The 21,199-nt window shown below is 42.9% G+C and overlaps 2 protein-coding genes across 5 annotated transcripts; both read left to right on the plus strand.

Moving 5' to 3' along the window:
- Positions 1-544: 544 nt before the first annotated feature.
- On the plus strand, positions 545-6,538 carry LOC106574322 (5'-AMP-activated protein kinase subunit gamma-1). 3 transcript variants are annotated; one of them, XR_001321515.2, is made up of 13 exons: positions 545-686; positions 935-974; positions 1,106-1,206; positions 1,645-1,726; positions 1,932-1,990; positions 3,033-3,078; positions 3,197-3,251; positions 3,524-3,650; positions 3,785-3,962; positions 4,105-4,142; positions 4,280-4,426; positions 5,141-5,319; positions 6,290-6,538. XR_001321515.2 is itself a non-coding variant. In XM_014150161.2 (13 exons), exons 1-13 carry the CDS (start codon positions 663-665, stop codon positions 6,310-6,312), a joined length of 1,014 nt encoding a protein of 337 aa, XP_014005636.1. In that variant the 5' UTR covers positions 551-662; the 3' UTR covers positions 6,313-6,538. The 3 variants fall into 3 exon arrangements, 1 of the variants encoding a protein (XP_014005636.1); XM_014150161.2 differs by having other exon boundaries at positions 551-686; positions 5,141-5,234; XR_006759795.1 differs by lacking the exons at positions 1,106-1,206; positions 1,645-1,726 and having other exon boundaries at positions 551-686.
- Positions 6,539-6,974: 436 nt separating this feature from the next.
- Positions 6,975-21,168, plus strand: LOC106574318 (reticulophagy regulator 2). Of its 2 annotated transcripts, none has more exons than XM_014150156.2 (9): positions 6,975-7,308; positions 7,924-8,027; positions 10,336-10,366; positions 11,120-11,249; positions 11,731-11,815; positions 12,407-12,544; positions 14,590-14,678; positions 15,792-15,927; positions 18,280-21,168. In XM_014150156.2, the coding sequence occupies exons 1-9, from the start codon at positions 7,067-7,069 to the stop codon at positions 19,026-19,028; spliced, it is 1,704 nt and encodes a 567-aa protein (XP_014005631.2). In that variant the 5' UTR covers positions 6,975-7,066; the 3' UTR covers positions 19,029-21,168. The 2 variants fall into 2 exon arrangements, with proteins under 2 accessions (XP_014005631.2, XP_014005632.2); XM_014150157.2 differs by lacking the exon at positions 6,975-7,308 and adding an exon at positions 7,499-7,585.
- Positions 21,169-21,199: the final 31 nt, after the last annotated feature.

Here is a 21,199-nt window from a genome sequence, read left to right on the forward strand (position 1 = left end):
AGCACAATTAAAATGCAATCTACCCAGCAACAACTCTGCACAACATAGTGTGCTTCACCTCATTTCCTGTTATTGCTGCTGTCCTCAAGCTCGTGCAAATAACAATGAACAACACAATGCCAATGGGAACAGGAAGCCATTACAGCTGAATCAAAACAGTCAACATAGTTACACCCATCACCAGAGTCATAGCAAGCCTTTCAAAACACTGCAGCACCTCTCTATTGCATTCAACTTCAGCACATATCCATATTACAACACAACACATCCTTTTGACTGCTGTGCCTCGTGTAGTCCTAGTATGCCAAGTCTGCGTGAGCATTTCTGACACTGCGCTTCTGTGCAAAATATCAGATCAGTTACATTGCCAGGCAAAATGTTTTCACAACTCAGGAACCACATCAACAACATGATGTAATGCTCCTAAAATCCACACAGAAACGATGCAGAATATGTCAGAGAGGAATGTACCCACCCCTCTTCTGCCTGCGCCTCTCCCCTCACCCCAGACCCCGCCCCCATCCCCTTGGCCCTCTGCATACCACTTGAGACTCCTGCTCCTAATATAGACCCAACTGGTTTGTGGGACAGGCAGGGGGAGAGGAGCCTGCATGTAGCAGGATCTAGCGTTTATTGTTGGGTCTGTAGTGCCCAAGTCTTACATGGAGAAAATACTTATCAGGCAGGTAAGTCATGGTACACCAGTTGGCCGGATTTGTGTTTGAGAAGTGTGTGTAGGACTGAAACATTTAGGACTACAAGGAATCAAGCTGGGGTAAAAAGTCTGTTGGATTGTAAACTGTTTTTGGTTTAGAGCTTAGTTCAACTTGATCCCGAATGTTTTCCCTTTCGAGCTTCATTCCAGCAGTGATTTTAGAGCACATTTATCAAGGTGTTATAGAGTGTTGTTGGTGTTTTTTTTATGTTGGTCTAGATCATGTTTCAAGAGATGCGTGAAGAATTGAAGAATTCAGGTAACCTTCAGTGTTTGTGTGTGTGAATGTACATTTGTGTGTCTGTTTCATGGAATGAGGTGTATAGGGGATCTATAACTGTCTGTGTGTGTGTGTAACTGTGTCCCCACTTCACCTACCCATAACTTCAGAGGCTGATGCTGAGATGTACATGAAGTTCATGAAAAGTCATTGCTGCTATGAGGCCATTCCAACCAGCTGTAAACTGGTCATATTTGACACAACACTACAAGTAAGAGTCCAGGGTCCTGTAACCCACTTGTATGTTGGAACTGAACAATACAAAATAATTTTGGGGCTAAATCAAGAGTCCAGGATCGTGTTCAGTAGGGCACATCGTAGCAAAACGTCTTACAACAGGTTACAGGAAACTAAAATCGGTGTTCTTATTTGACAAATTCACGTAGTGCCTCCCCGTTTCAGAACATATTCTTCCTGCTGAACTCAACACAGATATTTATTCTCCCTCCACTTCCCAAGGGAAAGGTCATGGTCCCTTTTGGTATGACATTTCAAGTCAGAGTTCCTCTCTCCTGTAACTGCAGCTACAGTTATAGCGGTTTTCCCTGCAGCAATATTTCATGTGCAGCCTCATTCCTTCTTCCCTAATGCATACTCACTACTAAGACCGGTGTTAACTGGTTGTGTTAAAGAAATCCTATGTTTGCAGGTGAAGAAAGCCTTTTTCGCTCTTGTAGCAAACGGCTTGAGAGCTGCACCTCTCTGGGATAGCAAGACACAGAGGTTTGTGGGTAAGAGAAGAGATTAGGGGGTGCTCTCTTGCTACTTGCTTGTGGCAACGCAATGCCCTGAATGATTGCAAGCTTTGGCTGGTTTTGGGGGTAGTGTGATATGAAGACTAGACACTAGTGCGTATCCATGCCAATAGTGATAAGAACTCTCTCTCTCTCTCTCTCTCTCTCTCTCTCTCTCTCTCTCTCTCTCTCGTCCTCACAGGTATGCTGACTATAACAGATTTCATCAACATTCTCCATCGTTACTACAGGTCCCCATTGGTGCGTATCTGAACCAAATGCAAGTCAATATCCCAGTCATTAGCATGTTTCACATTTCATGTCCAAATCATCCCAATGTGTCTGAAATGGATTGTGTAGCTCAATAAACGTCCTTAAAGATGATTTGGACATTTAACATGCAAAATGCTAATAATGGGGATATTGACCTGCATTGATTTTTGGACAAAAATTCTTAAAAGTTAGCCTTTGTTCACTGTGGCCAGGTAAACAAAACCAAAGCATGGATTGCTGTCTTACTGATAAGGGATTTATATGTTTGAATGTAATGATTGAATAATTCCACCCTGAAACTTAACTATGAGTGATTATTAGTTATGTAGCATGTATAATGAATGATTAAAGTACTAAACATAGGTCCCATAAGGTTTAGTGGAGACCTGTGATGAGGATAAATGTATGTGTGTATGTGTGTGCCTAAGAGAATACCGAGAACAATGAAGACTGTGTTTGTCTCGACCTGGCTAGAACTGAGAAACCTATGATAGGACAGGGAGTACTCCTCAAGGTTCCTCTAATCTCGGGGGAATGGAATGGACAGCGCTGGGTAGTGATTAACAGTGGTGAGAACTCTGGGGAGGGATACAACTCACCTACTGTTCGTGTGTATGTATGTGCGTAGGATATCAACTGTTGGTGTGGAGGTATGTGCGTAAGTAGGGAGTGAGTTATAAAATGAATGTCTTTGTATAATGGACTTCAGAACATTCTCTGAATAAACTGTACAAACCTTTTGCATAAGCTGAGTCTTTGCCTAATTATCCAGTGTCTTACAAACCCTGGGGATTAGTCAAAGCTTATTGATTGTTAGTTATTATCATTGGGATTGAAAATTCTCGTGACACTTACCTTGTCCATACATTTCTTACATGGTAAGGAAACCATTTTGTAATTTGGGTGGACTATCCCTTTAAGCCTAGTCCTGGCCTATAAAGCATGTTCAATGGAGACAAGATCATGGTTGTGTGAATAACACAGAAATCATTCATCATAATTTGTCCAATATGTTTGCCACCTCCCACAGGTTCAAATGAATGAGCTGGAGAGGCATCAAATTGGAACATGGCGAGGTGATTCATTCAAGTAAATAAGCTAGAGAAAGCAAATGATACAGTGTTCTATGTCTATGGTATATACGTACATGTCTTTCTGTAACTTTCCCTTCTGTTTATTTCTCTCTCTCTGCAGATGTGTACCTGCAATACTCCAACCACTGTCTTCACAGTATCACTCCAGACGCTAGGTGAATCTATGCAGCTCTCAGTCAAACCAACTCCTGTCACCTGGCTTTGCCTGAGTTGTTACTTTTACTGATAACTTTTTTAATGAGTGACAGACTAAGGAAATTGAGGCTGGGATTCAGTCAATTACAGGCAGTGTTCTGGGTTGTGTTCAATAGGGCACACTGTAGCACAATGTTTTGCAACATGACCCAGGTGTGGATGTTGGTTGTGCTCTCCAGGGTTAGACACAGTGACTATAGGCCTACTCAGTCTCCCCTCCTCTCCTTTGCAGCCTCTTCGACGCCATCTATTCCCTACTGAGGTATAAGATCCACAGATTGCCGGTTATCGATCCGGTGTCCGGAAATGTCTTACACATTCTCACGCACAAGCGAATCCTCAAGTTTCTCCATATATTTGTAAGACAACATGACTTGAAGAAGATGTCTGTGTGTTTATGCTCATATCATATGGTCATCCATTTCAAACAGTGGTGTTGTGAACTGTATGTGTTGCTTTTACAATCCTTGTGTTGCTTTTTTTTTTTTTTAAGTACTCTACACAGAAAAAGACAGTCCCAAAACCCTGCTTCATGCAGAAGACGATCCAGGACGTTGGGATCGGGACATTCCGGAACATTGCCACGGTCCAGCAGACGGCCTCAGTCTACGATGCCCTGTCTGTGTTTGTAGAGAGGAGGGTCTCTGCACTGCCCGTAGTAAATGAGCAAGGTGGGTTAACCTAATCTCTTGTTCAAAGTCAAACACTGACTAGTACAGTATGTGTATGTCCTTACGTAGGTGCCCGTCAAAATAAAGTTTGACTTGTAAGATGTAGGTAGGCTATGTATCTCACTGTCCTTTGTACACCAAGGCAAGGTGGTGGCTCTCTACTCCAGATTTGATGTGATTGTAAGTACCCCAAAGCTGCCCGTTACAGTTTAATTCACTTGAAAACAATACAAAATAAAGCCCTTCACATCTTTGTTGGTGCATTGTGTACATTTTTATTGTTCTCTCCGCTCCTCTCCTCTTCTTCTCGGAGACAGAATCTGGCTGCCCAGAAGACATACAACAACCTGAACATGTCCATGCAGGAGGCCATCCAACGGCGCTGCTGTTTCATTGAGGGCGTCATCAAGTGTCTCCCCGACGAGACCCTGGAGACCATCATTGATCGCATAATTAAGGCTGAGGTTAGTGTCCCACTCTGCTCTCACCAGGGTTGTGTTCATAAGGCACCAAATGGAAGAAAAAGGGCTGCATCAGGGAGGGACTACTTGAACGTGTCCAATTAGAAACACTTGTTATTTTTGCTACGGTGTGCACTACTGAACATGACCAAGGTCATGTCCTCTATCACAGCGGCCCTGTCTCTCCACTCCACCTACGAGTTTGTTTAAGAAAAGACATCAAAGTAATGGGCTTTATGCTGTAACATTTAGCTCTATTAGCCCACACAATGAAATATAGAGTTATGAAGGTTTTTGACATTAGGTCACTAGTATTTAAATATATTTCAATGCATTAGCTGTAGACTGTATAAGTATTAGCCCTCTGTTGCTTACTGCTCTGCTCTACTCTACTTAATTACCGGTAAGTCCTTGTTGTGTAACCACGACCAACCCTTTCCCACCACACACTCCCATCCTGCCCCTATCCTCTCCCCCTCCTGTCCCTATTCTACCCCATCCTGCCCCCATCCCCTCTCCATCCTCTCCCCATACTGCCCTCATCCTGTCCCCATCGTGCTCTCCATCCTCCCTCCATCCTGTCCCCATCATACCCTCCATCCTTTATCCATCCTGTCACCGTCTTACCCCCATCCTGCCCTATTCCTCTCTCCATCCTCTCCTCTCCCCTTTTACTCCTCATCCTGTCCCCATCGTGTCCCCATCCTTTCCCCTCAGGTCCATCGGCTGGTCCTAGTGGACAAAGAGGACGTGTGCAGGGGGATCATCTCTCTCTCTGACCTGCTCCAGGCCATGGTGTTAAGCCCGGCAGGTATTGATGCCCTTTTAGCCTCTTAGCAGGCCCCCTTGCCCTACCTCCATCTTCTACCGCCTCTAGCCCCACCTTCCTGGCCCAGGTATGTCCACCCTTTTTCTCTCCTCTCCCCAATCCCCCCGGCTCACTGACTGGCATCAGACACACTTCTTTGACCACCCACAACAGCTACTGCTGCTATATGTTGCACCCTGTTTCTCTGAGCTTCAGCCACATATCAACCCCCCACCACATACCCTGAAGCACCAACATGCAAGTGGGCACATGCGCGCACACACACACACACACACACACACACACACACACAGACTTTCTCTGCAAAGGGTGATGATGATGACCTCTGACCTATCGGTCCCTGCTTGCCTGATGCATGGGGCGCAGTATAAATCCAATGATTTTCAAAAGGACTGCAATCTTGAAGATTCCAAGCCTTTGTGGTTGACATTCTATGGACTAGCTGCAGCTAAAAGGCTAAGTTACAGTATGGCACTAGAGGAATGTGGTGATGTATCTGCATAAAGATTTGATGATATCTGATTTGATCTGCGTGCCAAATGGCACCCTATTCCCTATAGTGTACTACTTTTGACCAGTGTCCATAGGACTCAGGTGAAAAATTAATAAATAGCTTGGCTTGTGCAAGCCGAAACGATTAATCTCCTGTTTCTGGAGCGTGAGGCAGCTTGATGTACAAGTACAGCCCCTGGGCAGGACACTAGTCTATCTCAGGTCAGTAGTTCATTATATATAGGTAATAGGGTGCCATTTGGGATGTCTCAGGTCAGTAGTTCATTATATATAGGTAATAGGGTGCCATTTGGGATGTCTCAGGTCAGTAGTTCATTATATATAGGTAATAGGGTGCCATTTGGGATGCATATCTCAGATTGGTTTGTATCTATGGCAAGAATCTGTATGGAGCGTATTATCTATTTATGCTGATATAATAAGAACACACTTTGATGCACACCTTTTTTTATCATATGCTTTGGTTATAATCATTCCAATCTTTGATAATATTGCATTTCCACTATTGTTTTTTTCTTTTCCAGAGATTTCAAGCAAATCAAACTGACATCACTAGAGGACAATGTGAAGTCCATGGTGGATGAAAAGGGAGACCGTTTTCAAAATGTCAACATACCGTTGTAGAGAAAAACATAATCCGCAACAATCAGCTGTATCAGTTGAGTTCAATAAAACACAATAGTCATTAGTTACATTTGATCAAATTGAGGATGTAAGTTTGTGTTACTTTGTGTTGCGCTGAATTTGTGCTGTATTAAACATGTTCAAATCAATTTGACTTGGGGTTTTTTTTATAATGGACTTGCACAATGGATTTTAATGTTTTATGTAAGCTTTTCAGAGAAACGAGTGGAGATATAAATATAAATTGTATTTTACTATCCAATTTATCCAGCAGATGTCAGTAAATAGCTATTGTTTTCGCAAAACGAAGCGCAGTAAACAAGGAAGCACGTGACATGCTGAGCCAGTAAACTGGGTTTCCACTAGATAGCACAGCTATAAAGTCTTAATTTGCTATATCGTAAGAATTCATGAAAACAACATTTTAGATTTTTGTTCTTAATTTAAGGTTAGGCATAATATTAGCAGTGTGGTTGGGGTTAGATTTAAAGTCCCATTTTAAGACGAGCAATTGTAGAAATAGGCGGGGTTTATGACTTTGTGGCTGTAGGACTAGTGACCACCAGTAACATCGGTTCCTACTTTTTTTTTTTTTTTAATCCATGACGGCCTTCGCGGATCTATCCGCCTATCCATACCCCGTGATCACCAAAACAACATAACAAAGTGGGGGAAAGATGGCGAGCGGAGAGGAGGCTAGATGCCCCTCTGTTTCTTCCGTACTCGAGGACCTGTTCCCTGCCGGAGGATCAGAGCAAGTATGCGGGGATGGGAACCCTGAGCTCGTGCAACTGCGGGAGCGTCTTCAAGGCTGGCTATCGCAATATGAGCCTTTGCTGTTATGGATGCAGAGGCTGCTTGTTTGGGAAAGGCCGCTCTACAGCATCTTTGTTGCGCTCACGCTGAACACATTGTTCTGGTAATGCTAAATAATTAGTAATAATCACTCATGTAATCAGTTATTTTGCACTGAAGCTAATGTTGTCTTAGCTTGATAGTAGTAGTAGCTACTTACTGTAGTGTAGCTAGATTGAATGACAACGATAATCCTCCTCGGACGACCGTGACGCGCTAGCTAGGTGGCTAATTAGCTATTTAACGATGTCAGCTGGTAGTTTGGTATGCCGAAGTTTACCCTACTATTATCGAATAAACGAATAACGTTTCGCTAAATACTCTACAAGTACACTCTACAAGTGAGCTATCTTTCAAATAACTGTCATTTACCTAGTTGACAGCTGTCAAATCTAGCTAACAAGACGTTTTGGAGCGTTCAGTAGAAATGTAGAAATGTAGAACAAACGTGCGTCTCCGACATGTAGACCAAGGAATCATGACGGCTGTATTCATGGCATGTCAAATCTGCAACGTTTGACAACTGAACGTAGCCAAGTTGGCAGGAGTTATGTTTTATGTATTGACCTGAACCAGGACAGGGGGCTAGCTGACAGTCTATTCACTCGTGGCTAGCTAGTGAACTTGACTAACATTGGTTACATGTTAAAATGGCATGGGTTGTTTGTGTTTTTTACAGGCTTCTGTCTTCGACGTCCCTGCGTCCTCTCTTCCTCCTGAGTCTTTCCATTCTAGGGCTCATGCAGCTGGAGAGATGGAAGCATAAGTTACCTCTTACAACAGGTAAGTTCATAAACTCAGCAAAAAAGAAACGTCCTCTCACTGTCAACTGCATTTATTTTCAGGGAACTTAACGTGTAAATATTTGTATGAACATAAGATTCAGCAACTGTGACATAAACTGAACAAGTTCCACAGACATGTTACGCATGCCTCTTGGAGGAGGGAATGCAAAACCCTGCTACACAACTCCCCGTGGAGTGAAAGAGGTATGTGACTGTAGGTGCGGGTAAGGATGACTGAGACAGAATTTTACCGTTAACAGGGAATGTATTCCTTCACAAGGTAATTTTGGGAAAAAGTGGCTGGATGGAAGCAAAGAAAGTTAGAGTCCCCTCTTCTACCTTACCTACCCACAACTTACCTAACCTGGCGCACTAACCAAAATACAGGGGATGGTCTGCCCAGGTCTTACCTAGTGTGCATAGACAGAGTACATACTACGGGTATATGTATGCCCGCAGGCCTCTTGCCTAAGCACTCCCAAGGTGCCTTCCCCTTCCCCCCTGGGAACAAAAACAGAATAATACTAACGTAACGTTAACAATTGCAATCATCAAAACACAGTCCTTGTGACAAAACATACCTCAGCAGGACCGGCTACAAAATACTGTACAAAAACTGTCTGAGCAACAACCAACACAGGACATCAAAGAAGCTCTATCTGAGCCACAACCATCAAAGGACATACCGATCAGCTGCTTGGGGGAATCCAGGAAGCCATTTCCTGAAATGCATACATAAAAACCCACAACAACACAGAAACTGGGGAACGTAACACGTGACTAATAGAAATTCCATAATGTGTCCCTGAACAAAGGGGGGTCAAAATCAAAAGTAACAGTCAGTATCTGGTATGGCCACCAGCTGCATTAAGTACTGCAGTGCATCTCATGAACTGCACCAGATTTGCCACTTCTTGCGCTGAGATGTTACCCCACTCTTCCACCATGGCACCTGCAAGTTCCCGGACATTTCTGGGGAGAATGGCCCTAGACCTCACCCTCCGATCCAACAGGTCCCAGATGTGCTCAATGGGATTGAGATCCGGGCTCTTCGCTGGCCATGGCAGAACAGACATTTCTGTCTTGCAGGAAATCACACACAGAATGAGCAGCATGGCTGGTGGCATTGTCATGTCAGGATGAGCCTGCAGGAGGGGTACCACACGAGGGAGGAGGATGTCTTCCCTGTAACGCACATTGTTGAGATTGCCTGCAATGACAACAAGCTCAGTCCGATGATGCTGTGACACACCGCCCCAGACCATTTTTTATTTATTTGACCTTTATTTTACTAGGCAAGTCAGTTAAGAACAAATTCTTATTTTCAATGACGGCCTAGGGACAGTGGGTTAACTGCCTTGTTCAGGGGCAGAACGACAGATTTTTACCTTGTCAGCTCAGGGATTCAATCTTGCAACATTTCGGTTACTAGTCCAACGCTCTAATCACTAGGCTACCTGCCGCCCCTATTGCGGACAGTCTGAGCACTGATGGAGAGATTGTGCATTCCTGGTGTAACTCAGGCAGTATTTGTTGCCATCCTGTACCAGTCCCGCAGGTGTGATGTTCGGATGTACCGATCCTGTGCAGGTGTTGTTACACGTGGTCTGACACTGCGAGGGCGATCAGCTGTCCGTCCTGTCTCCCTATAGCGCTCTCTTAGGCGTCTCACAGTACGGACATTGCAATTTATTGCCCTGGCCACATCTGCGGTCCTCATACCTCCTTGCATCGTGCCTAATGCACGTTCACACAGATGCGCAGGGACCCTGGGCATCTTTCTTTTGGTGTTTTTCAGTCAGTTTTCTGCCTCTTTAGTGCTGTAAGTTTTCATAATTGTGACCTTAATTGCCTACCGTCTGTAAGCTGTTAGTGTCTTAACGACGTTCCACAGGTGCCTGTTCATTAATTGTTTATGGTTCATTGAACAAGCATGGAAAACCGTGTTTAAACCCTTTACAATGAAGATCTGTGAAGTTATTTGGATTTTTACGAATTATCTTTTGAAAGACAGGGTCCTGAAAAAGGAACATTTTTTTTCTTTTTTGCTGAGTTTAGTAGGTGCATGCATGCATTACTCATGCCACACCCACCCCTGGCCCTATGGTTAGTGTGAAGTCTGAAATGCTAGTATAGGTCACGATTTGATAAGGTGGTTAAATGTCAGTGCTGTCGATTTGGATTTGATTTTACATATCATTGTTCTGATGACTTTGATTACCAAGCCTACTCTATGAAGTCTAAAATGTCTTGTTGATGTTGGACTTAGATGAACAAATCTGTGCTGTCTCCTCTCTCCACTACAGTTCAGTATCCTGAGGCCAACCCAATGGAAAGGTACACATCTTGACTCAAAGGTCCAATGCAGCTGTTTTAATCTCAATATCAAATCATTTCTGGGTAACGATTAAGTACCTTACTGTGATTGTTTTCAATTAAAATAGTACAAAAATAAACAAATAGCTTCTTAGCTAAGAGCAATTTCTCAAGCAAGAATTTAGCTAGGAGTGGTCTGAGTGGGGAGGGGAGCATGTAACATTAGCTGTTATTGGCAGAGGTTTGGAATTCTCTTTCTTATTGGTCTATTAACTAGTTTAATGCATGATGATGTCACCATGGAAGGCCTAAACTTCATCCCACCAAAACAGGCTGAAATTGCAGGCTGTCTTTTCAAACAGCTCTTACACTAAAAGGGCATTATCATAATTTTCACAATTTCACAGTATTATTCCAACCTCATAGTGTGGAAATATAAAACGCAGTACAATAACAATTTTGACTACACTGAGCCTTTAAACACATCCTAACTCACCCTGCTCCTATAACACCTTCAAGCACTTTACTGTTAGTGACTATCATGTGATTATTCAGGTGTTTTCCCTACTTGTTTGATGGTCTGTGCCTGTCAATAGCATCAGGGCACATATTTATAAAGAGTAGAAGAGCTGATCTAGGATCAGGCTCACTCTATCCATTGTCATCTGATCCTAGATCAGCACTCCTACTCTGAGATGCGTGAATCCTTTTAGGTCTGGCTTAGTACTGCTTGTGTTCGTGTGTTCATCCCACAGTCTCTTTCTCTGACTGCAGAGAGAGCATTAATGTGCAACCCCGGCTCCTCAGTATTCCAGAGCTCAGCCACCACCTGGTGGAGAGCTACCTCTACTGCTGCCTCTTCGTCCAGGAGATGCTGCAGTACAAAAGGCAGAACCATGGCAAGGTATGTTGAGTTTGTTGGTGGCTCAGTGGGTTAGAGCTCATTGCCTCCATCAGGGTTGTGGGTTCGATTTCCACGTGGGCCACATATACTGATTGTCATTTGGTATCTGGAGGTCGAAGTGTATTAAAACTGTTACCATATTGTAAAGTGCCTCAAAGTCATAGTTTATCAAAACATTAAATTGGTTGAGTTGCATACATTTTTTGTATAGCTGAAGCAGAGGCTGGTTGCAGGAGCTGTAGGAGGACAAGCTCATTGTAATGGCCGGAATGGAATTTATGGAACGGTGTCAAATGTGATTTCCATGTGTTAGATACTGCATGAATCCCATTCCAGCCATTACAATGAGCCTCCTCCTATAGCGCCTCCCACCATCCTCCTCTGATCTGAAGAGGTATTTGCTGAAGTAGTTGTTCCTCCCCTACATTAGTTTCAGCTAACTTGCAAGTTTAATGACTCTGCATCTCTTTTCTCCCTCCAGTTCTGTGCCATGATGTGCTCTGGCTGTTCTGTGCTCGCCGTGGTGGGACACTACGTACCAGGAATCATGATATCCTATATCGTCGGTGAGCTGCCTTGCCTTTTCAATTATTTTTCCTTGTTTTTCACAAGGGCAACCAACCAACCAGTATGCCAAAGGGTGTGGTTGTCTAAGAAATGCAGTGCTACTGCATAACAATTGCCAACCAAAGTTATTGCCAATAACTTCTAAATGCAACCTTCATACCACCATTTATAGTGTTGCCATTCCCCAACCTGGAAATGTATTGTGATTTGGCCATATGTGACGCTCAGTATTCCAGGGTTGTAGTCAATAGTGCACACAGTAGCCAAACATTTGCAATGGGAACCGCTTACGCCACGTTGTAGCGTTTGGAGTAAATGGTTTCCGTTGCAAAATGTTTTTCTACGTTGTTCACTAATGAATACAACCCTGAGGTATATCCCTTTCTCTGGTTAAACTAAAGATGGTGTGTGTTCCAAATGGAACCCTATTCCCTATATAGTGCACTACTTTTGTCTAGAACCTTATGGCCCTGGTCAAAAGTAGTGCACTATGTAGGCAAAAGGGTGCCATTTGGGATGCTGTGCTTGTCATGGTGAGCCAAAAGCCATTTAAGTGCCATGTTGAGGTTGTTTTTTTGTCCTGTGCCCAGCGCTGAGTGTGTTGGTGTGGCCTCTGGTGGTGTACCACGAGCTGATCCAGCGGATGTACACAGGCCTGGAGCCCATTCTGATGAAACTGGACTACAGCATGAAGGGAGACACGCAGCACCGCAAGCACGATAAGAGGAGTGAGTTTACACTGTATGCGCGCGCATTGTCTGTCAGTGTGTGTTTGATGGCGTGTGTGTGTGTCTGTCTTTTAGTGTGTGTGCCCTGCCGTCATTCACATGTCACCAGGTCCCCTCTCTCTAGCTGTGAACACTGAACGTCAGGGTTGCCTGGGAAATCGTTCTCCTCCCGGTTTGTGGCACTGGTGTGGCAGCTGGAGCAAATTTATTTTCAGACATGTAAGGATCCTGTCCACAGATCCTTAAGTCTTCAAATGTCTTAAATTGCACTTTTAAAGGTCTTTAAAAAATGCAACAGAGATGACTACAGTGATTCCATTATATTATGCAGCTGCTTAGTTGTTGCCACCGCGGGAAAAACAAACAAAATTGATAATACTCTGGGCGCACTTTCAAGACATCCACATATACGCCTTTGAGTCATGTCGTTGCCAGAGGAGAGAGCAAGGTAGCCTATGCTATTTGAAAACACTAACTAGAGGTGGGACAATAAACTGAAAATTACTAACGCCCTGCTCGTACCGAAGCAATTTTGCTTATGTTTGTAATTTCGGTGATCAGGCTACACAACGGTCCTGCTGATTTTATATTTTTTAATATATATTTTTTTGGGGGGGGGTTCTAAAACCATTATTTGGTCAACCGTAATGTGCATTAACCTGCTTCCTGCAATGAAAGTATCTGCCCTGTCCATGTTTCTCACTCCTGCTCCCCTCTGCACATGGATTGAAGGGAGAGATGAATTCTGATAAGTGCAAGCATACTGAAAGTTGAGCAGCATTTCAAAATATAATTGCGTGAAAGACAGTTTTTCAAACAACTACTGTTGTTAAGTGACTCAGCTTTATTTGCGTAACAATTATTTCTGAACTGTCAATATAGAGGGAAAAAAACACTTTACAAACACAGCATGGAATTGAGATGATTTGCCAACAGAGCGGTGAATTTTACGGTGAATACATCAAGTATGCTACCAATGGAAAGTTTTTGTAGGACGTTACATTTACTGTTAGTTTCTTTAGCCATAGAATTGATCTATCATATTTAGCAATCTAGCTAACGTGTTTTGAGTTCCCGCTTCCTCAGTTGGTATATTTATGTAGCATAGGCTATAGCCTAGGCCAATATATGCACAACAAATATACAGGCAAATTAATCTCTAAAGAGGCAAAAATATCAAATTATTCTGGATCATATTTTGAAATATTGCACATCAAAATATCCATCATGCACTCCCTGAATATGTTAGATGAAATGGCATACTTCTTTACTTGACACTGGAAAGTCAGTCTAGAGCCCTCCCACTTCACTACCTTGCTTCGAAGTATAGCCATTTGATACCTGATTCACTTAATGAATCAACTTTTTGGTTGTAATCTAATTGTTATAGCATAATACCCCCAGAAGAGCTACTGTGTGTGTGTAGACTTTTGTTCCACCCCCACTCTAACAAACCAGACTCTGCAAATCAACTGCTCAACAGGACCTTGTTAAGCTGACTCGGGTGTGTTTGAGCAGTGCTGGATCAAAAGCCTGCACACCCAGTGGCCTAGCTCTCCAGATGGAGAGTTGACCATGTGTTTTATACAGTAACAGTGCTGTATGTTTGACCTTTTTAAGGCATTTTATTTATCATTATGGTATTGAGTATCATTATACTAAACTGGTATTGATATCAAAGCCAAAATTCTGGAAACTGAGTTAATGATTAGTCAATTGGGGTAGCCTAACAAATGCAGATGGGCAACCCCATGCTTCAGCCATCTATAGTCTAGCCAGTAGCAACTATGCTACTACATTCATCAGGCTCAATGCTAAAATAGCACACCTCCCTGATAATGAGCCACCTTTGGTGAAAGAGCCAGCCCTAAAAATATGACTTGTTTCCAACATGAGCTCATTTCTGGAGAAGAATATTAGCTGGTGTGGGGCTCGCAGACCTCAATTTGTATTAAATTGCATGCCAAGTGACATTAAAAAGGCCTTAAGTCTAAAATTCAACTTATTGGATCCTGTAGTTACCCTTTAAACTGTGTGTGTTGCAGAGGTGAAGAAGGAGGTGGAGGAAGGGGATGAGCCCAGGGCTGAGACAGAGAGTGAGAGTGAGGAGGAGCTGTCCTGCTTTGCCCCCCTGGTAAGCACCACATCGTCTGCCATCTTGCACCAGGGCACTAGGATCATGTGTGTGGACATTATTACCTATACTTGTGGGGACCAGAACAGAAATTTGACTAACTAGGGACATTTTGTCGGCCCCCACAAGGGAAAAAGGGCAATTTCTAGGGGATTAAGGTTAGAATTAGGGTTGGGGGCAATGTTCCCTCATTTATTTAGTCACTGAGCAAATTTCAGGTCTGCTGAGCTTAAACTTGAATGTTGTGAAAATTCAGTGGAGCTTCCAGTGCACGTTTACTGTGAACACTGAGGCTGTACCTGCTTTAAGTTCGATTTTTTAACAGTGGCCAAGTAGACTACTATGGCTATTTTATCATAATGTAGTCTTACCAGAGTGGCCTACCATCAAAAACAATGGAGAAAATGCATCCCAAAACATTTTAAATCTGGAAATAGCTGTTCTATTATTCAGCCAATGTGTGATGTTTCATGTAGGCCTACATTCTATGAGACTTTTGGAAAAAAATAAGCATGCAGGGCTTGACATGAACCTTTATCCACTCAGACAAGGACGTGTCTGTTCTTAATGTTGTGACTGATGCAAGAAACCACTTTACTAGATAATATGCATTATTATTCCCATACCATTTATTACAGAGAATCAGACAAATTATGCTACCCTCTGCCTATTGTCTACTTAGCTTATTCAAGCCTACCTCAAAATACAACACTGCCCCTTTAAGACAAAAACAATCTCTTTACCTTTCTTTTCTCCCTAAGTGTGCACATGTTCACTTCCCCTTATGGATTTGAAAGGAATGAATGTTAATGGAAACTCCCTCTAGCCCATGCCTATAAATCCAATGCTTTTAAATATGTATGGAATAGAACAAACGCACACTTCAGGAGGAATGAGAGATTATTCATACTTAACCAAGATATTCCCCTCAATGAAAGGCTAAATATTAGATTTTTACAGAATGTGAATCCATGTTTCAATGTTGACATTCAATTGAGAGGATAATATTAAATATTATTGCTTGACTTTGTAATAACCTAATTGGGTTCTGTCGAGAGCCTTTCACTAAAGAACAATGGTGATATCATAAAATTGTGCCATGTCATTGGTCAGGTGGATGCAAAGACCACAGCCCTGGCTATGGCCATCACTGACTCAGAGCTGTCTGACGAGGAAGCATCCATTTTGGAGAGTGGGGGGTTCTCCGTATCCAGAGCTACCACCCCGCAGATCACAGACGTCTCTGAAGGTAAGTACCCATGCACAACAGGCCCTTCCTCCAAAGTATCTGTCCTGCGCAACTTGGATTTAAAAGAAAATGGTGTGTATTAATTAGTGCAAACCGAAGCAAAATGTTTTGCCCCATAAAGAAAATACTCATCGGTAGCCTAGCGTGTTGTTATTGTCGGTCAATCAAAGCGACACCAGTCAGAGGCTCCATGTGTAGCAAGTGAAGTGAAGTGGGAGATTTCTAATCAATGCTAAATGGAATTGGGCTACAATGATCAACCAACTGGTAGGCTGTGGTTTCATATGAATAAAGTTGTTGTACACAAGGCCTCAATAAGCCTCGCTACTTTAGCTAGTTAGCTGGCAACTGTAGCTAGCTTCTTTACAAAGATTAGATGCAGTCAAGAAGAGCACTAGCAGATGGTATGATAACCTATGGCAGCAACAAGTTTGTCTAACTAGCGGGAGTCGTTTTGGCAACTTTCTCTCTCACACACACACACACACACACACACAGACTGTCACACACACCCGCCCTGCTCCCCTATCGCCCCTCCCCCACCCTTCCAAGCAGAGCGCAGCGGCTCTCAAGTTACGCGAGCAAGTCTCCATTGAAGTTAACTTAATATATAATCTTTAAAACATGTATTTAGACTATCTGAAAAATCATGATATTATTCTAATAGTGAAATCATTTGAAATGCCCATCCCTAGCATATAACCCGATGTTAGACATGCCTCTGTGTTAACTGAAATACGACAAGGTTCCAGTTTAACACCGTTTACTTAACTGTATTAGCACAATACATGGTTGCCATTGCACTCAGGCCAGGTTAATCTACAACGAGACTCCTGCGCAGGCGCACTAATAACAGAGTGATAGCGCCGTTAACAGAAATATAGCCATACTTAAAAAATGAATTTAATAACAATCTCCCACTTTTTCTTTTAAAGACAAATAAACCATCAACAACAATTAAATGTCCCAAGTATTATTTAAGTTCCCCATTACAAATGGGTTGGGTTTCACTGGGTTTCTTTGTATTGACAATGCTTCCAGCACTGAAGCGTGTGAAGTGGTTGATTTTTATGTGACGGTACCACACACTTGGTCCAAACTCATGTAGATCTATAGCCACTGTTTCATTGTACTTGGAAACCAGTGGCAAACCAACAGTTGGCCAGGTCTTAGGTTTGCTGTGTCACAACTGTTAACTATCTGCCATAGAATGAAAAATACTCATCATTATTCCCAAAACTACTGAGTAATTTCTGAAGTCTGTCAACTGCATGTCCAAACGGTTTGAAGTTTTAACAATACTTTTTTTCCTGTGTGTTCATGTTCTGTGTCTGTCAGAATCTCATTTTTACATGGACAATGTGTGATGTCTTTGTCTAAAATGTTTACACAATCGTGGCCTGAGGTAGTAAGTTCAAGGGTCACTGGTTGTTTAAACATCACTGCCTTGTCATTTTTTTATGTCTAGTACAGCCCCTGACTTCTTGAGGGAAGCTTTGCTTAATAGTAAGGGGATATCTGTAGGGGCAACCTCTGTTTCAATGTGACACTTATTAGTCTGACCAATTTTTGCTGGTATCATAACTCTCTTGGTAGAATGGACAATTCTCTCATCTTGGGGCGGCAGGTAGCCTAGCGTTGAGTCGGTAACCGAAAGCTTGCTAGATCGAATCCCCGAGATGAGAGTAATAGTAGTAGCACCGTAGTAACAGAAATATAGGGATACTTAATAACATGATGATCAATCTGATGCTTTTAAATGTGTGCGGAGAAAGGACAGAATTGGCTTGCAGGGATTTTTATAATTGAGCAGTATGTTACATGTGTTCCACAGTCCAAATCATGTGAATCAAATATTGGCACTAGCAAAATTTGATTTGTCATTATCTTGATATATGCTGTTGACTCCTTCCTCATTCACTATATATCAGAATTGCATATTACTTTTCTAATCACTATATATATATTTTTCTATTGTGTTATTGTCTGTACTTTTGTTTATACCACGTGTGATTCTGTTTTTGCCGCACTGCTTTGCTTTATCTTGGCCAGGTCGCAGTTGTAAATGAGAACTTGTTCTCAGCTGGCCCTACCTGGTTAAATAAAGGGGAAATAAAAACTGCGACATTGCGTTGCCACAAGCAGGATATTGTAGATATTCACTCACAAACAATATCTGGCCATGTGCAGGTGAGCTTCAAGCTGCTGCAATGTGACAGCTGCTGGACCAAAACGGCAGAGAAGTTCGGCCTTGCGATTCACACTCTTAGAAGTCAACCCAATATTCAGATTTACTTCATGCATTGCTGACTACCTTTAACCCCATCGTCTCTCTCTCCTGTGACTGTTTAGACCTGGACCAGCAGAGTGTGCACAATGACCCAGAGGAGGCCTTCCTATCTGAATTCCCCACGGTTGATGAGTTCCCCATCGAGCACAGCCTCCTCCACTTTCCGTTGCGGGGCCCTGGTCAGGGCCAAGGGGACGGGGCTACGGCTGGGGGAAGAGAGCCCTCGGAGGGGGAGCCCATGAGCCCGGCCAGCCTCCTCATCCAGCACCTGGCCTCCCCACTCCACTTTGTCAACACACACTTCAACGGACGTGGACGGCCGCCAGGTCGGGACCAGGGACCACTGCTGGGTGCTGGGACAGCGGAGGTGGTGCATGGGGGGGAAGGGGAGTCCCAGGCCCCGAGGCAGTCACTGGAAGCCCTGAGTGAGGAGATTGTGAACACGGCAATCTCCACCGTGGTGCAGAACACTCTGTCGGCCCTGCAACGCTCCACCGAGGACAGCAAGGTCCACTCAATCGCAGATTTCCTGCCCACCGACACGCCCCCCAGCACCCTGGAAAGTCCCTCTGTCGCCGAGGCAGAAAAGGACCAGGATGCGGTCGCTGTGGAGAGCAGTGCTGAGGAGATGCCGGACGACATGTTTGTACCGACCGAGGACGAGGACTTTGAGCTTCTGGACCAAAGTGAACTGGAGCAGATGGACGAGGACCTGCTGGGTCTTCTCAGTCCTGATGGACAGGGGATAGTGGGAGTGGCCTCTCCCACAGACACACCCCCATCTCCGACGCACCAACCAGAGTCCTTCTAGCATCCTCGTCACCGCTCATACCCTACTGTTTTGTTTTATGTAGATATACATTATACAGATATACATGTACACTTATCAAAGTGTCTGTGGTTAGTGGCAGTTGGTTAGTGATTTAGATCACTGTGGTTGATTCTGCCTTCACACTATCACTGTGGATGAGTCCCGAATGGCACCTATTCCCTTTACAGTGCTCTACTTTTTACCAGGGCCCATAGGGCTCTGGTCAAAAGTAGTGCAGTATAGCTAGAATAGGGTGCCATTTGGGATGAAACTTGTGTTTTTCTCGAGGCTTGGGCTTGATGGCACCTGTGTTTGACAGGGTTTTATTGCTTTTAACCAAGGGAACAAGCCATCCAGAGTTTTGGGAACTACTAGTAATGTGTTTGGGTGGCAGGAGAAGGGTTTGGAGCCTTGTCCCAGATCTGTTTGTGCTGTAATGCCAAATGGAGTTGGGTATATTACAGCACAATCTGCAATGGGACCAGGCTATAGGGACCAGATCTACAACCACCCTTCTCAAAGGAAATTATTAACAGATTATATGTGGATGGAGTCTTTGAGAGAAAGAAAAGGTTTTTGTTTTGATTATATTAATATATGATATATATATTATTTATTGTCGTCGTGCGGGAATTTTAAAGTAATAAAGATTCTCTATGGTCAGTAACCCAAGTCAATTCTACAATCTGCATTGGATTTAGATCTTCAGCAAAACAAATGTTTTCATCATGTATGCACAAATACGTACATTTGGGAGTTTCATTGAAGGCAGTTTATTGACCAGCAACCCCTCAAGTAAATTCAGCACTCAATTGTGAAATCTCCCAAACAAAACTTAGTACTGCAGTTATTAGCCATACACAAAGGACTTATTTTAACCATCTATTAAAATTACATTTCAGATTCACAATAATAGGTCTTTGAAATTTAGGGTGTATTGGACATCGTATGCACAAATACATGTTTGGGAGTTTTATCGAAGGCAATTTAATGACCAGCAGCCCCTCAAGTAAGTTCCACACTCAACAAAATTGTGAAATCTCCCAAACAATAATAGATTATAGGGTGCTTGTAAAAAAAAAAAAAAAAATTATTATCCCCAAACCAGGTGATGGTAAATATTTCTTTATCCATACAAAACATACTTACTGTGGTATGCTGACAACCTTTTCAATTGCTCATCGTTAACATCTCAAAGGTCTATTTTGTTAGTTGTGTTCTGTAATGTTTGTAAATTAATGCAAGTGCTACTTCACCACCACCAATTGCTTAATGTGTACAACTTAAATGTTATGGGTACTTAATACTCTTGGAAATCCCAGACCTAGGGAAAAACATTTGTAACATTGTGGGAGGCAACCAGTCTGTCTAGAGAGTAGGTACCTTACATCTAAAGGTTGTTTATGCTGGTTTTGTCACGGCAATCCCACACAACTGCCATTCGCTATGACAAATTATTGAAATCGGAATACATGCATTGCGTTATCTCCCCCAAAAGATGTTACCTAGGTCCTATGTAACAATGATGGGTTATAAATGTTGCAACCTGACGATAGGAATTCTTCATTTCATAAATCGGTCATTAGTGTGAATTCAGCTCGACCCCAATATAACTAGGACAGCTTTGTTGCGGCAAGTGTGCCTATCTGAATCTCAATGAGTGGGAGGTACTTTAGTTTGCGCAATGGAAGATACCGTTGCACATAGAAACTAATATGTAGACGCAAATTAACGTGAAGTAGAAAATGGCGTCCACCAATGTCTAGCCTAAAGTTCTCTAACCCAAGTTGTCCCTGTGCACTGTATTGTAATATAAACAATCCTTTTTCCTGGCCAATGCCTTCCAAGCACTTCTGTAAAAGTTACCCTCAAAATGAGAGCAATTTTTAACATTGCATGTGATTACCAAGCATTAAAAATGCAATTGTCCTCTCCAAACTTGAAGGGAGCAAGACCTTGGACTTGTAGCAAGCATGCAATTTGTATGTTGCAGCTTTTATTAAACCAATGTCCCTTAAAGAATTCCGATAACACTACATTGCCAATGAGGAAATTTAGTGTGATTCATTTAAAAGGTCATTTCTTCTGCTATAAACCCACTGTAACCAATAAAGATTATATTAACATGTGTTTATAGAAATGTTTGCCTATGCTTTTACTGCTTCTTGATC

This window comes from Salmo salar, chromosome ssa16, assembly GCF_905237065.1.
Source record: "Salmo salar chromosome ssa16, Ssal_v3.1, whole genome shotgun sequence".
Classification (NCBI taxonomy): Eukaryota; Metazoa; Chordata; class Actinopteri; order Salmoniformes; family Salmonidae; genus Salmo; species Salmo salar.